Raw genomic sequence first — 12,726 nt, forward strand, 5'->3', positions numbered from 1 at the left:
CAGATATAACATTAAAACCGAAAGCAGTTTTAAATGACGTTATTTCAGTTAAATGTAATTTTGTGCAGGGACTGTTCTAAACACGGGAAACACGTGGCACTTCACAGGCATACTATAGACACCCCCCAGGCACGATATTTAAAGGAATATTTCACTTTTTTTTCACTTTAATCATCATTAAAATCAGTGCTCCTGCCAAAACGGCCATTTTTAAAAACATTTTAGGCATTGACCCATGTCCCCTGGGGCAGGAGCCAGGTCCCCAAACCCTTTTTAGGACTGTATCTTGCATATTAGCCATTAAAATGAGCACTTTTAATTTCAAACGTTCGAGTCCCATAGACTTCAATGGGGTTCTAACGTTCGTACGAATTTGGGGTCCGTTCGAAAGTTCTGGTGCGAACCGAACCGGGGGGTGTTCGGCTCATCCCTATTCAGGAATTTGCTGAGAATACTAGATGTACTAGAACTTTCAAGCTAAGGATATTCAGTATTGTCAAACAATGCACCAACTGCTATAGCATCTCATATCACCCAAGTTGAATCCTGCAATAAACACAACAAAACCATACAAATGACCGTTTCTTGTCTTGTCAGAATGTGGGGAGCCTGGCAGCAGAGCAATTGGCGGATTGCTAAGTAACCAAATCAGCAGCCCTTACAGGGGTACGCTACATATTTGACAGTTTTAAAATGTTAAAGATGTTGACATTTCCAGCACTAAAAAGCTTCAAGTCAGTGATGCCCAGGAGATAACCTGGTACCTTCAACCTAACCCTGCAACTCCAATAAAGTACTTTTAAACCTATTTGGGCCATTTAAACAACAATGCTCTGTTCACTACTTGTGTGCACACACTGTGCCTATGATTTCACTGTCATTAGTCAACACAGTTCACAGGCAAAATGCACAGAGCAACTGATTTAAATTAGTGCTTACCACATATCACTACCAAAAGGTGGCCCTAACTCCTGATACTAAAATCTGGAAGTTGACCTGTGCAATACATAGTCCTGACCCTTGCACTCTGCTGCACTGTGTAGTATGCTATGCCCTAAACTAAACTAAGCAATTTAGGAGGTGTTTTTACTATGCTGACATTTTAGCGCCTCAAGAAATACAAATGGCATCAGAACATCATTTTTTTTTTAAACTGTTGGCTGTTATAGTAAAAAAATAAATAAAGAGTGGTTATTAACCACTTACTTACTGGGCACTTACTCCCCTCCTGCCCAGACCAATTTTCAGCTTTCAGCGCTGACGCACTTTGAATGACAATTGCGCTTTCATACAACACTGTACCCAAATGACATTTTTAATAATGTTTTTTTTCCACAAATAGGGCTTTCTTTTGCTGGTATTTAATCACAGCAGGGATTTTTATTTTTTGCTAAACAAACAAAAAAAGATTGAAAATTTTGAAAAAAAATCATGTTTAATAGTTTGTTATAAAATTTTGCAAACAGGTAATTTTTCTCCTTTATTGATATGCGCTGATGAGGCTGCACTGATGGGCACTGTTAAGGTGGCACTGATAGGCACATATAAGGCAGCACTGATGGGGACAGATAGGGGCGGCACCGATGGCCACTGATAAGATGGCACTGATGGGCATGGATGGGTGGCACTGATGGGCACTGTTAGGTACCACTGATAGATGGAACTGATGGGCACTGATAGGTGGCACGGATAGATGGGCGGCAGTGATGGGCACTGGTAGGTGACACTGATGGGCACTGATAGATGGCACTGATGTGCAGCACTGTTGTTGAGGCACTGATTGTGGGCACTGATAGGTGGCATTGTGGGCACTGATAGGTGGCAGTGTGGGCACTGATAGGTGGTGCTGGTGGGCACTGGTAGGCAGCAGTGTAGCCTATTGCTAGGTGGCACTGGCAGGGAGCACAGGTGGGCACTGAGGATCTGGCGGCAGCTTGCTGTGATCGGGACTAATGTTTTTCTCTCCTCGCGCTGTCAGCGCGATTAACGACTCTGTTGACATCACACGATCAGCTGTCATTGGCTGACAGCTAATCACATAGTAAGGGGTCGGGATCGACCCCTTACTCCGATCTGTGATCCAGCGAGTCTCATAGGCTCGCTGATCACAGAGCGTGCCACGCACGCCCTGCAGGGGGAGCGCAGGCCGCTCGGGCATGGGAGGACGTCAATGGACATACTCCCAGCAAAGCAGGTCCGCGCTGTAGCCGTCATTTGGCTATAGCGCGGATCTAAAGTAGTTAAATGAGACCAAAAAGATGTCATATTCATTTTGGTACAGTGTTGCATGATGGAGTATTTATCAAATTATTATGGCACTGAAAACTAAAAATGGCCTTTTAATAAAGAGTAATCCACAGGATAGTGACCAAGTGGTTATTTATCATATTGGTAAAGCACCATTTAAAAACACTTACCTGCAAAACAATTATAAACAGGAAGTAGAGATTTGCGACTCTGTGGAACTGCTCAAATAAGTTGAGAGGGATGAAAGTAAGGATGTTGTATTTATTGGTCTTTATACTGTTGTTCTTGAAAGATGAAACAAAATCAGAAAACATGTTTAATAAATACAGAAATAGTTTTTTCCACATAACATAACCTATTATCATTAAATTATATTTTTAAAGGAGTCCTATAGTCACACTTTCATTTTCTGACATCAGCATTGTAATAATAAAAACAATAGTTATATATAACAATCCAGTATAAGCACAAAACTTTCATGTTGTGTGGTCTGCCTGTCTGCTGGACATCTCTTTCCACAACTTCCTTGATTCCCTGTGTGGTTTGCAGCTTTTCCTCTGCTGTTTACTTTGCACTTCTAAGGACTATAGATCTGTTGGCAGGTGTTTGTGTCTTTTAATTGTTACCACTCCTGTGATGTGTGGAGCTAGTGCCTAGATATGATACCATTTGTGGGTGAGGCCCAAGACAGGGTATGGGAACGTGACAACCCTGGTCTGTCAAGATGCAAGTCTGAGTTGATGTAGCCACAAGGATCCCTGTACAGGCCTGACCTCTCAGTGAAAGTGAGTCAGAGCAATTGGGGAATATATAAAGTCACCTTGTTTACCGCAGACCCTTTTCTGTGGGTCTGTAGTTTGGTGTATATGGCCTTGGGCCTATGTAGAAGTCCTTAGCTGTGGGTCTGTAGCTTGGTATATATCGCCTTGGGCCTATGTAGAAGTCCTCAGCTGTGGGTCTGTAGCTTGGTGTATATGGCCTTGGGCCTTTGTAGAAGTCCTTAGCTGTGGGTCTGTAGCTTGGTGTATATGGCCTTGGGCCTATGTAGAAGTCCTCAGCTGTGGGTCTGTAGCTTGGTGTATATGGCCTTGGGCCTTTGTAGAAGTCCTTAGCTGTGGGTCTGTAGCTTGGTGTATATGGCCTTGGGCCTATGTAGAAGTCCTCAGCTGTGGGTCTGTAGCTTGGTGTATATGGCCTTAGGCCTATGTAGAAGTCCTTAGCTGTGGGTCTGTAGCTTGGTATATATGGCCTTGGGCCTATGTAGAAGTCCTCAGCTGTGAGTCTGTAGCTTGGTGTATATGGCCTCGGGCCTATGTAGAAGTCCTCAGCTGTGCGTCTGTGGCTCAATGTAGGAAGGCCTTGGCCCCAGGAACATAGCATACTATTGGGGAGCTGTCCCATCTCTGTGGTGCTTCTGAGAATAGGGAGAAATGGAAGATGGCTGAAAATGTGCATTTGTGCTCTGCACTGATAAAGATTGCAAGTTGCCAATGGTGTTCTGCACTAAAAATTCTGCCACTATGTCAGTGTGTTACTTGGAGAAGCATTATTTGCAGTAAATTTCGAACACCCAAAATATCCCATTGTACTTTGCTGCCTGCAAGCAGTGATTCTTGTGCTGACTCTGCCCCCTGAAACCCCTCCTCTCAGCACCTCTGTAGTTGAGAAGGCAGGCTCTGTGAAATGTGTGACACGGCAATACCTACTCATAGGGCATAGTGAATATGTGTCATAGAATTTAAGGGAGTAAAGATGTGGAGATCTTCACATAGTAAGTTGAACTTCAAGATTGTTCAAAATGAATAGGAGTAGGCTGGAAATAATTTAAGTACAATATGGAAATTGAAATATTATTTTACATTTTGACCATAGATGCGCTTTAAAGTGTTCATAAATATGCCTACAATATTTACCAATCTAAAGCCAAAATGACATAAATAGAGCAACACAAACGGTAAAGGGATTGTTGTTTGCTTGTTATTACAAAGTGGTAGCGATTCTTGCAGGATGCTTTTTGATTGTGAAAATGCATTACATCTTTTAAAATCTATTACAGGGAACATGCACTACGTTGAAGATAAACTTGATTATTATGTTCAGCATTTTCAAGTTGCTTTAGCAGGAGTTGAAACATTTGATAATGTGAAGTAGTATATAGAAGTCCTTAGGTTTTGCAGCAAACAAGAATAATCCAGCTTGAAAATGTTTAGCCCTTGAGCATTTTAGCCACGCCATATTCTGAACAGTGCTGTTAATGCCGCGTACACATGTAGCCGACTATCCGGCGGACTTAGTCTGGCGGACTTCCAGCCGGACTGTCCGCCGGACTTTCCGAACGGGCTACTTGCCCACACACGACACTTTTTCAGTGGACTAATACGGCATACTAAGTCCGCCGTACTTTTTAAATGAACGGACTCGCCCACACACGCGGAGGAAAGTCCGCTCATTTTGAGCGCGTCTCCAGGTAGGCGGGGCCCGCAAAGGAGACGTCACTGGCCCCGCCACCTGGTATGGACTTAAAGGGGAACCCCAACGCCGAAAAAAATCGGCGTGGGGGTTCCCCCCAGGTCCACATCAGACCCTTGTCCGAGCACGCTACCCGGCCGGCCAGGAAAGGGGGGGACGAGCGAGCGCCCCCCCTCCTGAGCCGTACCAGGCCGCGTGCCCTCAACATGGGGGGTGCCTTGCACCCCCCCCCAAAGCACCTTGTCCCCATGTTGATGAGGACAAGGGCCTCTTCCCGACAACTCTGGCCATTGGTTGTCAGGGTCTGTGGGTGGGGGGCTTATTGTAATCTGGGAGCCCCCTTTAATAAGGGGGCCCCCGGATACCGGCCCCCCACCCTACGTGAATGAGTATGGGGTACAATGTACCCCTACCCATTCACCTGTAAAATAAAGTACAAAAAAACACAACACACAAGGGTTAAAATAGTTTATTGCACAGCTCTGGGGGTCTTCCGTCTTCGGGGGTCTTCTCGCTGGACTCCTCCGCTATCTTCTTCTAGCTCTTTTACTAGCGGAGGAGCCCGGCTTTCTTCCTCGCCGCCGCCCTCTTCTTCCGACTTCGGGGGTCTTGTCCCCCTCTTCGGTTCTTCTGCCGGGCCACCGCGCCTTCTTCTAGCTCTTTTACAGGCGGTGGCTTGGTCTTCTGTCGCCGCTGTCGTCGCCGCCTTCTGTTCTTCTCTTCTTCTCTTCAGATGTTGCCTTGTCGCATCCTCCGCTCACAATGGCTCCGACGCGACGCGACGTGACTTATATAGGGACATCACCGGATGATGTCCCCGCCTATTATGATGTCACAGTCCCAGCAAGGGTATGGCTGAGTACAGCTGGGTATGGCTTGGTTGGTTTAGTTGTTAAGTGGTTGGTTTAGTTGTAAAGTGATTAAAAAAAAATGTATTATTTATTTTACTTATTATTTTGATAGAAAAAAAAATGTTGGGTCACTTATATTCCTAAAAAGGGATGGGGGGGGGTAAAACCATGCTGAGACCCAAAAAAAATGTTTTCCTACTTATCAATAAGAAAATATATTGAAATTAAATGAATAAATATAAATTTAATATATAAAGCAAAATAAATAATGGTTATTGAAAGAATTAACAAATAAATGTCAAAGAACTGTAAAGCCGCGTACACATGTAGCCGTCTGTCCGATGTACTTAGTCTGGCAGACTTCCCGCCAGACTGTCCGTCGGACTTTCCGAACGGGCTACTTGCCCACACACGGCCCTTTTTGAGCGGACTAATACAGCATACTAAGTCCGCCGTACTATCCGCCCTACTTTTGAAATGAACGGACTCGCCCACACACGCGGAGGAAAGTCCGCTCATTTCGAGCGCGTCTCCAGGTAGGCGGGGCCCAAAAAGGAGACGTCGCAGGCCCCGCCGCCTGGTATGGACTTAAAGGGGAACCCCAACGACGAAAAAAATCGGCGTGGGGTCCCCCCTAAGTCCACAACAGACCCTTGTCCGAGCACGCTACCCGGCCGGCCAGGAAAGGGGGGGCGAGCAAGCGCCCCCCCCTCCTGAGCCGTACCAGGCCGCGTGCCCTCAACATGGGGGGTGCCTTGGGGAAGGGGGGGCCGCACAGCCCCCCCACCCAAAAGCACCATGTCCCCATGTTGATGAGGACAAGGGCCTCTTCCCGACAACCCTGGCCGTTGGTTGTCGGGGTCTGCGGGCGGGGGGCTTATCGGAATCTGGGAGCCCCCTTTAATAAGGGGGCCCCCGGATACCGGCCCCCCACCCTATGTGAATGAGTATGGGGTAAAATGTACCCCTACCCATTCACCTGTAAAATAAAAGTACAAAAAAACACAACACACGAGATAAAATACTTTACTGCACAGCTCCGGGGGTCTTCCGTCTTCGGGGGTCTTCTCGCCAGACTCCTCCGCTATCTTCTTGTAGCTCTTTTACTAGCGGAGGAGCCCGGCAGATTGGAGTGCAAAACTTCTTTCTAAGTCCGCCGTACTTTCGGGTCAAAAAATATGCCGGAGGATACACACGGGGGGGATTGTCTGGCGGACTTGAGTTTGCCGGACTTTTCCACCCGCTTGTTTGATCGTGTGTGCGCGGCATAAGGCTGCTGCTCCACTGTGGGATACACACACATAAAAATGGAAGCAAAATAGAAAAAAGAGCTGCGCCAAAAAAACATATATATATATATATATATATATATATATATATATATATATATATATATATATATATATATAAAAAGCTACACCAATAAAGAAAAAAATAAATAGCAACCAGTACTACAGTGCCTTGCGAAAGTATTCGGCCCCCTTGAACTTTTCAACCTTTTGCCACATTTCAGGCTTCAAACATAAAGATATAACATTTTTATTTTTTGTGAAGAATCACCAACAAGTGGGACACAATTGTGAAGTGGAACGAAATCTATTGGATTTTTGAAACTTTTTTAACTAATGAAAAAATGAAAAATGGGGCGTGCAAAATTATTCGGCCCCCTTGCGTTAATACTTTGTAGAGCCACCTTTTGCTGCGATTACAGCTGCAAGTCGCTTGGGGTATGTCTCTATCAGTTTTGCACATCGAAAGACTGAAATTCTTGCTCATTCTTCCTTGCAAAACAGCTCGAGCTCAGTGAGGTTGGATGGAGAGCATTTGTGAACAGCAGTTTTCAGCTCTTTCCACAGATTCTCGATTGGATTCAGGTCTGGACTTTGACTTGGCCATTCTAACACCTGGATACGTTTATTTGTGAACCATTCCTTTGTAGATTTTGCTGTATGTTTGGGATCATTGTCTTGTTGGAAGATAAATCTCCGTCCCAGTTTCAGGTCTTTTGCAGACTCCAACAGGTTTTCATCCAGAATGGTCCTGTATTTGGCTGCATCCATCTTCCCCTCAATTTTAACCATCTTCCCTGTCCCTACTGAAGAAAAGCAGGCCCAAACCATGATGCTGCCACCACCATGTGTTGACAGTGGGGATGGTGTGTTGAGGGTGATGAGCTGCGTTGCTTTTACGGCAAACATATCATTTTGCATTGTGGGCAAAAAGTTTGATTTTGGTTTCATCTGACCAGAGCACCTTCTTCCATATGTTTGGTGTGTCTCCCAGGTGGCTTGTGGCAAACTTTAGACGAGACTTTTTATGGATATCTTTGAGAAATGCCTTTCTTCTTGCCACTCTTCCATAAAGGCCAGATTTGTGCAGTGTACGACTGATCGTTGTCCTATGAACAGACTCTCCCACCTCAGCTGTAGTTCTCTGCAGTTCATCCAGAGTGATCATGGGCCTCTTGGCTGCATCTCTGATCAGTCTTCTCCTTGTCTGAGCTGAAAGTTTAGAGGGGCGGCCAGGTCTTGGTAGATTTGCAGTGGTCTTATACTCCTTCCATTTCAAAATGATCGCTTGCACAGTGCTCCTTGGGATGTTTAAAGCTTGGGAAATCTTTTTGTATCCAAATCCGGCTTTAAACTTCTCAACAACAGTATTACGGACCTGCCTGGTGTGTTCCTTGGTCTTCATGATGCTCTCTGCGCTTTCAACAGAACCCTGAGACTATCACAGAGCAGGTGCATTTATACAGAGACTTGATTACACACAGGTGGATTCTATTTATCACCATCAGTCATTTAGGACAACATTGGATCATTCAGAGATCCTCGCTGAACTTCTGGAGTGAGTTTGCTGCACTGAAAGTAAAGGGGCCGAATAATTTTGCACGCACCACTTTTCAGTTTTTTATTTGCTAAAAAAGTTTAAGTTATCCAATAGATTTCGTTCCACTTCACAATTGTGTCCCACTTGTTGTTGATTCTTCACAAAAAATTAAAATTTTACATCTTTATGTTTGAAGCTTGAAATGTGGCAAAAGGTTGAAAAGTTCAAGGGGGCTAATACTTTTGCAAGGCACTGTATATATGAAAGTCCATAAAAGGTTTAGTATATTGAAGGAAAAAAACAATCGCACCACAGTGATTCCACACTTCCTTATCACTACTGTGCCCAGCCACCGACAAATAAATGTGCTTACCGGACAGTAAAGCGTAAGGAGCGTTATGATATCAAGCTAATGACAGCCCCTCGCCTCCACCAGATGCCTTGCAAATCAGGAACAAACGATCCATGTGTTGACAATTCATATGACGCTCCACATTTCCATTTATATCCAATGCATACGCTCAGAATGTAAAAAGAGAGAGGCTTCCCATAGTGTAAAAAACGTCAATACTCGTTTAATTATAACAGAAATACACTTACATAAAACCAGAGCTAGATCGCACATAAAAAACAAGCCGGCTGGCAAATCGGGAGCCCGTCCTCCTCTCGTAACACGTGGTGACGTCACAGCATGCCCTCCCATACGCGTTTTGTCAGACGTGATGTTTTCAATGGGGAACGGGCACACCGCAACGCACCACCATTAAATAGAGCCAGACTTCGTTCTGAGACATAGAGGTCCGGCCAATGGAGCCATCTTAAGTGTGGGCAAAACATCTATATCCCCAGCGCGCTGTGAGGGCAAGCCAAAAAAATCGTCATAACACGAATGTATTTTCCCTAACACTATTTGGCAAATACCAACAACTAAAATATTAATAATATTATGTGAGAAATGAACACAAAATAATAATACTAGTGATACCCAGACCATCATATTTATCAAATTAATTCCTATGTATCAAAAAAAAAATAGTGCTAATCATATGACCTAATTGAACCCAGGGCATATAATGCCATCATGATTGACTGATGTGAATAAGTTAATAAAGCAACAAAACAAAATCATATATAATTGGGAATATTTTATAACCCAATTCCCTTTTCCCTACTTTATTAGTCATGTGCAAACATATTATACACTACCCCCCCATGCAGATACCATTGTGATAATATTAACCCAAATTAGTACCATTTCATATATTTATATTTATACTAAATAACGTTAAACAATCCCTACCAAATCCCTACCTCAATACCCACAATAATATAGATCCTGTAATGGAAATTTGTAGGTTCTGTATATAATTGTATTCTATTTTATATGTATTGCACGATGCCCTCACTGTGCACACGGCACTAACAATGTTTTCAGTACATGTTTTGCATTCTTCCAAGTCCTGATTAGAATTACCCAGCCTATGTAACGCCCTTTGTTACCATAAACGTACAATTGTAATATTAATGTGATACCTACGTAATCATGTGTATAAAAGCCTTCAAATGCGTCATAATAAAGGAGAACGGTTATTTAGAAAGATGCTGAGCGTATCTTTTGTGTCTGTTCCCTACTGCAGTAGTTATTAATTTGGAACCACTAATCAATATGAGGATAGGAGTTGCCTATCAAAGAAATATCCATTTCAGGTGGCGAAGCCAGCCCAGCAGGGGTTATCAGGTGACCCTGAGTATCCAAAACGAGGAGCTTGAGACGATCCGGGAATTTCTGATAATCAGCCGGCTGAGGTAAGCCTTTTGCTTACATTTTGAGTTATCAGACTTCCTTGATTGGTAAGGCATTTTCGGGACAAAGGGTACCTATTTTACTCCCCTTATTCGAACTGTATTGATTGGTGGTTATATGTTATGTTGTCACTGTCTACTGTCCATCGGAGTGTTATAGAGAAAGGGAAGAATAGTGCTGTTCACAGGTATATGTAGTACATCTGCTAGATAAAGTAGTTTAGAGGCAAAAGGGTATAGGCACACGTAGAGAAGACTGGCCAGTCATTATGGGCATTAAATTAAGTAAGGGAATGACGGGTAAGAGACCCTCAAAAATGCCCAGCACAAGAAGAGCGCTATATATGAACCGAAGGTGCGGTTCCGCCTATACTGAGCCCCTAGATTAATGGTTAAAGTGGACAGGGATCCACAAAGGGTAACTGGGTTACCACCAAAGTCCGCAGGGACAAAGAATCATGCAGAGTATACAGCTAGAGAAACAGCTATTTATGTGAGCAGGATGGATCAAGAGTGACATTAACACTAGACAGAAAGGGACTTTTTGATGTTAAGTTGTGGGATGAATTTGGGGTCAGGCATTACAACTAGTAAAGTCAAGAAGCAGTAATGAGAGTTAAAACAGAATGCTTTATATGTTGTCAGAGAGGGAAGATGGGATGAGCACTATGGCTGCCCGTCTGATCATAGAAGGTACAGTATGTGAAGTATGGAATTACAATACATTGGATGCAAAGGATATCAGAACAAAATAAAGAAAGCAGAAATTTAAGCAAGAAAGTATTAAAAAGCGTTAAAAGAAAGTGAGAGAATGATAGGCATGTGTTGTGTACAAATGGGAATAATGTAAGCGATTTTAGAGCGATATTTGTGTATGTTTGTGAATGCTGGAACCTTTAGTTCTATCGCTTGTGTCATGTACGCAGATGTGACCCCCTCCTTTGTCCTCTCCTGAAAGAATGTGGCTGGCATGAGAGGTTGGTGATAAGCTGAAAGGACACCATGCCAATTTCAGTTTTTTAGACAAAACAATTATAACAAAATGTGCTGGGTTAACGAATCTAATGATAAACAATGTGATCACAATTATTTTTGAATCTGTTTTCCTAACATGGTAAAATGAAGGTTACAAATTAACCGTGTCTTACACAAATTTAATATCCTGTGATAGTGCAAACAGTGCATTAAAAAAAAAGAGAGAAATTGAGTAAAATGAAGTAATATGTCCCCCTTTAAGGACATTTATCTGTGCATATATATTAGTGTGTGATATTGAAATTATCATATGAGTATTAATTTCTAATATGAGTTTAACAATTTTATTAATAAATATAGATATATTGAAACTGGTTTAGACAACCTTTGGTTGGAAATTAAATCCAGGTTAATGGGGAAATTGGTAAAAATTGAGTTAGTTTAGATTGAGATAACAATTTTGTAATTTTACATTTGAGTGGAAAGAAAAAAAAGATTAAGATGAGGTTGTTAATTTGAATACAGCTGCAATAATGTTTAACAAAGCCAAGATGGATGGGATACATAAGGAAGTTTTTCTACAAAAATGAAATCTTAAAGTCTGATAATAACTTGATGTGCGGTCCATGATGTGAGAGTAATAATAAATAATAACATTTAAATATAACAGACCCATCACATCAAGTCCACGCACCCTGTTAGGATAGCTGCTGCCTTCAGCCAGTTGGTTTATAGTTTTTGATGGCCAAGTGCTTTCTGGTCCGTCATACATATTGTTGGTCCTTTTGTTTTTATGTATTTTTATTTTTGAAATCCAAAGCAGAATGTGTGGATTGTGAAATGATGTGCCCCTTTTCCTTATAATGCAGTGGGTATAAGTAGAAGAATACTTAGGGTTTATGGAAATCTCTGCATGACTGCAGGGTATTCTTATAATTTATTATAATATTGCCAGGAAAAAGTTGTCTTTTTGAAACATGAAACTGGAGTTCTTACACAAACAGCATGATAGAAAACAAGCCATTGTTATATTTGTGCAAGCTGGTCCCAGTAATCAAGGGTTCACCACGATATATCAGAGCTGTAGCTTTATGCAAAGTTGCTATTAGACAAAGTTACAGAAATTATTTTGGTTGAATATTTAATTTTTAATAGTCCGACATTCTGCACAGCAAATATATAGCTAAGTGTTTGTCTAATGAAAGTTTCAAAATATGAATTTGTTTTGTGTGTTTATGTACAAATCTAACAATGAAAAATGTGTACATTTGAATGCAGCCACCTTATTGCCTCTATTGGAGGAGGCTGGAGACAAAGAAAAAACACATGTGTTAAATTGATGACGTAGGAATCAGCTGCTGTGAGCCCAGTGCAGGACACACTCCCTGCAGACCTGAGTATTTACTTTTTTGTAGTGTTATTCCTCCCTGCAGACCCGAGTATTTACTTTTTTGTAGTGTTATTCCTGGTATTATACCGAGTTTATCACCCAGAAGGATTCCCTGTATTCAGAGTCATTGGATCCTTTTTACCCCGCTCAAGAAGCAGAGCT

At 42.5% G+C, this 12,726-nt stretch overlaps 1 protein-coding gene across 5 annotated transcripts in view; it reads right to left on the reverse strand.

The window, feature by feature from the left end:
- ATP8B3 (ATPase phospholipid transporting 8B3) overlaps positions 1-12,726 on the reverse strand; it is a 345,697-nt gene that overhangs the window by 233,282 nt on the left and 99,689 nt on the right. For all 5 annotated transcript variants that reach the window (XM_077475865.1, XM_077475864.1, XM_077475862.1 and 2 more), the window contains one exon: positions 2,418-2,531. In XM_077475865.1, the coding sequence (XP_077331991.1) occupies positions 2,418-2,531 (114 nt within the window). The remainder of the gene's footprint in view (positions 1-2,417; positions 2,532-12,726) is intronic.

This window comes from Lithobates pipiens, unplaced genomic scaffold (assembly GCF_037356315.1).
Source record: "Lithobates pipiens isolate NorthernLeopardFrog02 unplaced genomic scaffold, aLitPip1_a1.2 Scaffold_13, whole genome shotgun sequence".
Taxonomy (NCBI): Eukaryota; Metazoa; Chordata; class Amphibia; order Anura; family Ranidae; genus Lithobates; species Lithobates pipiens.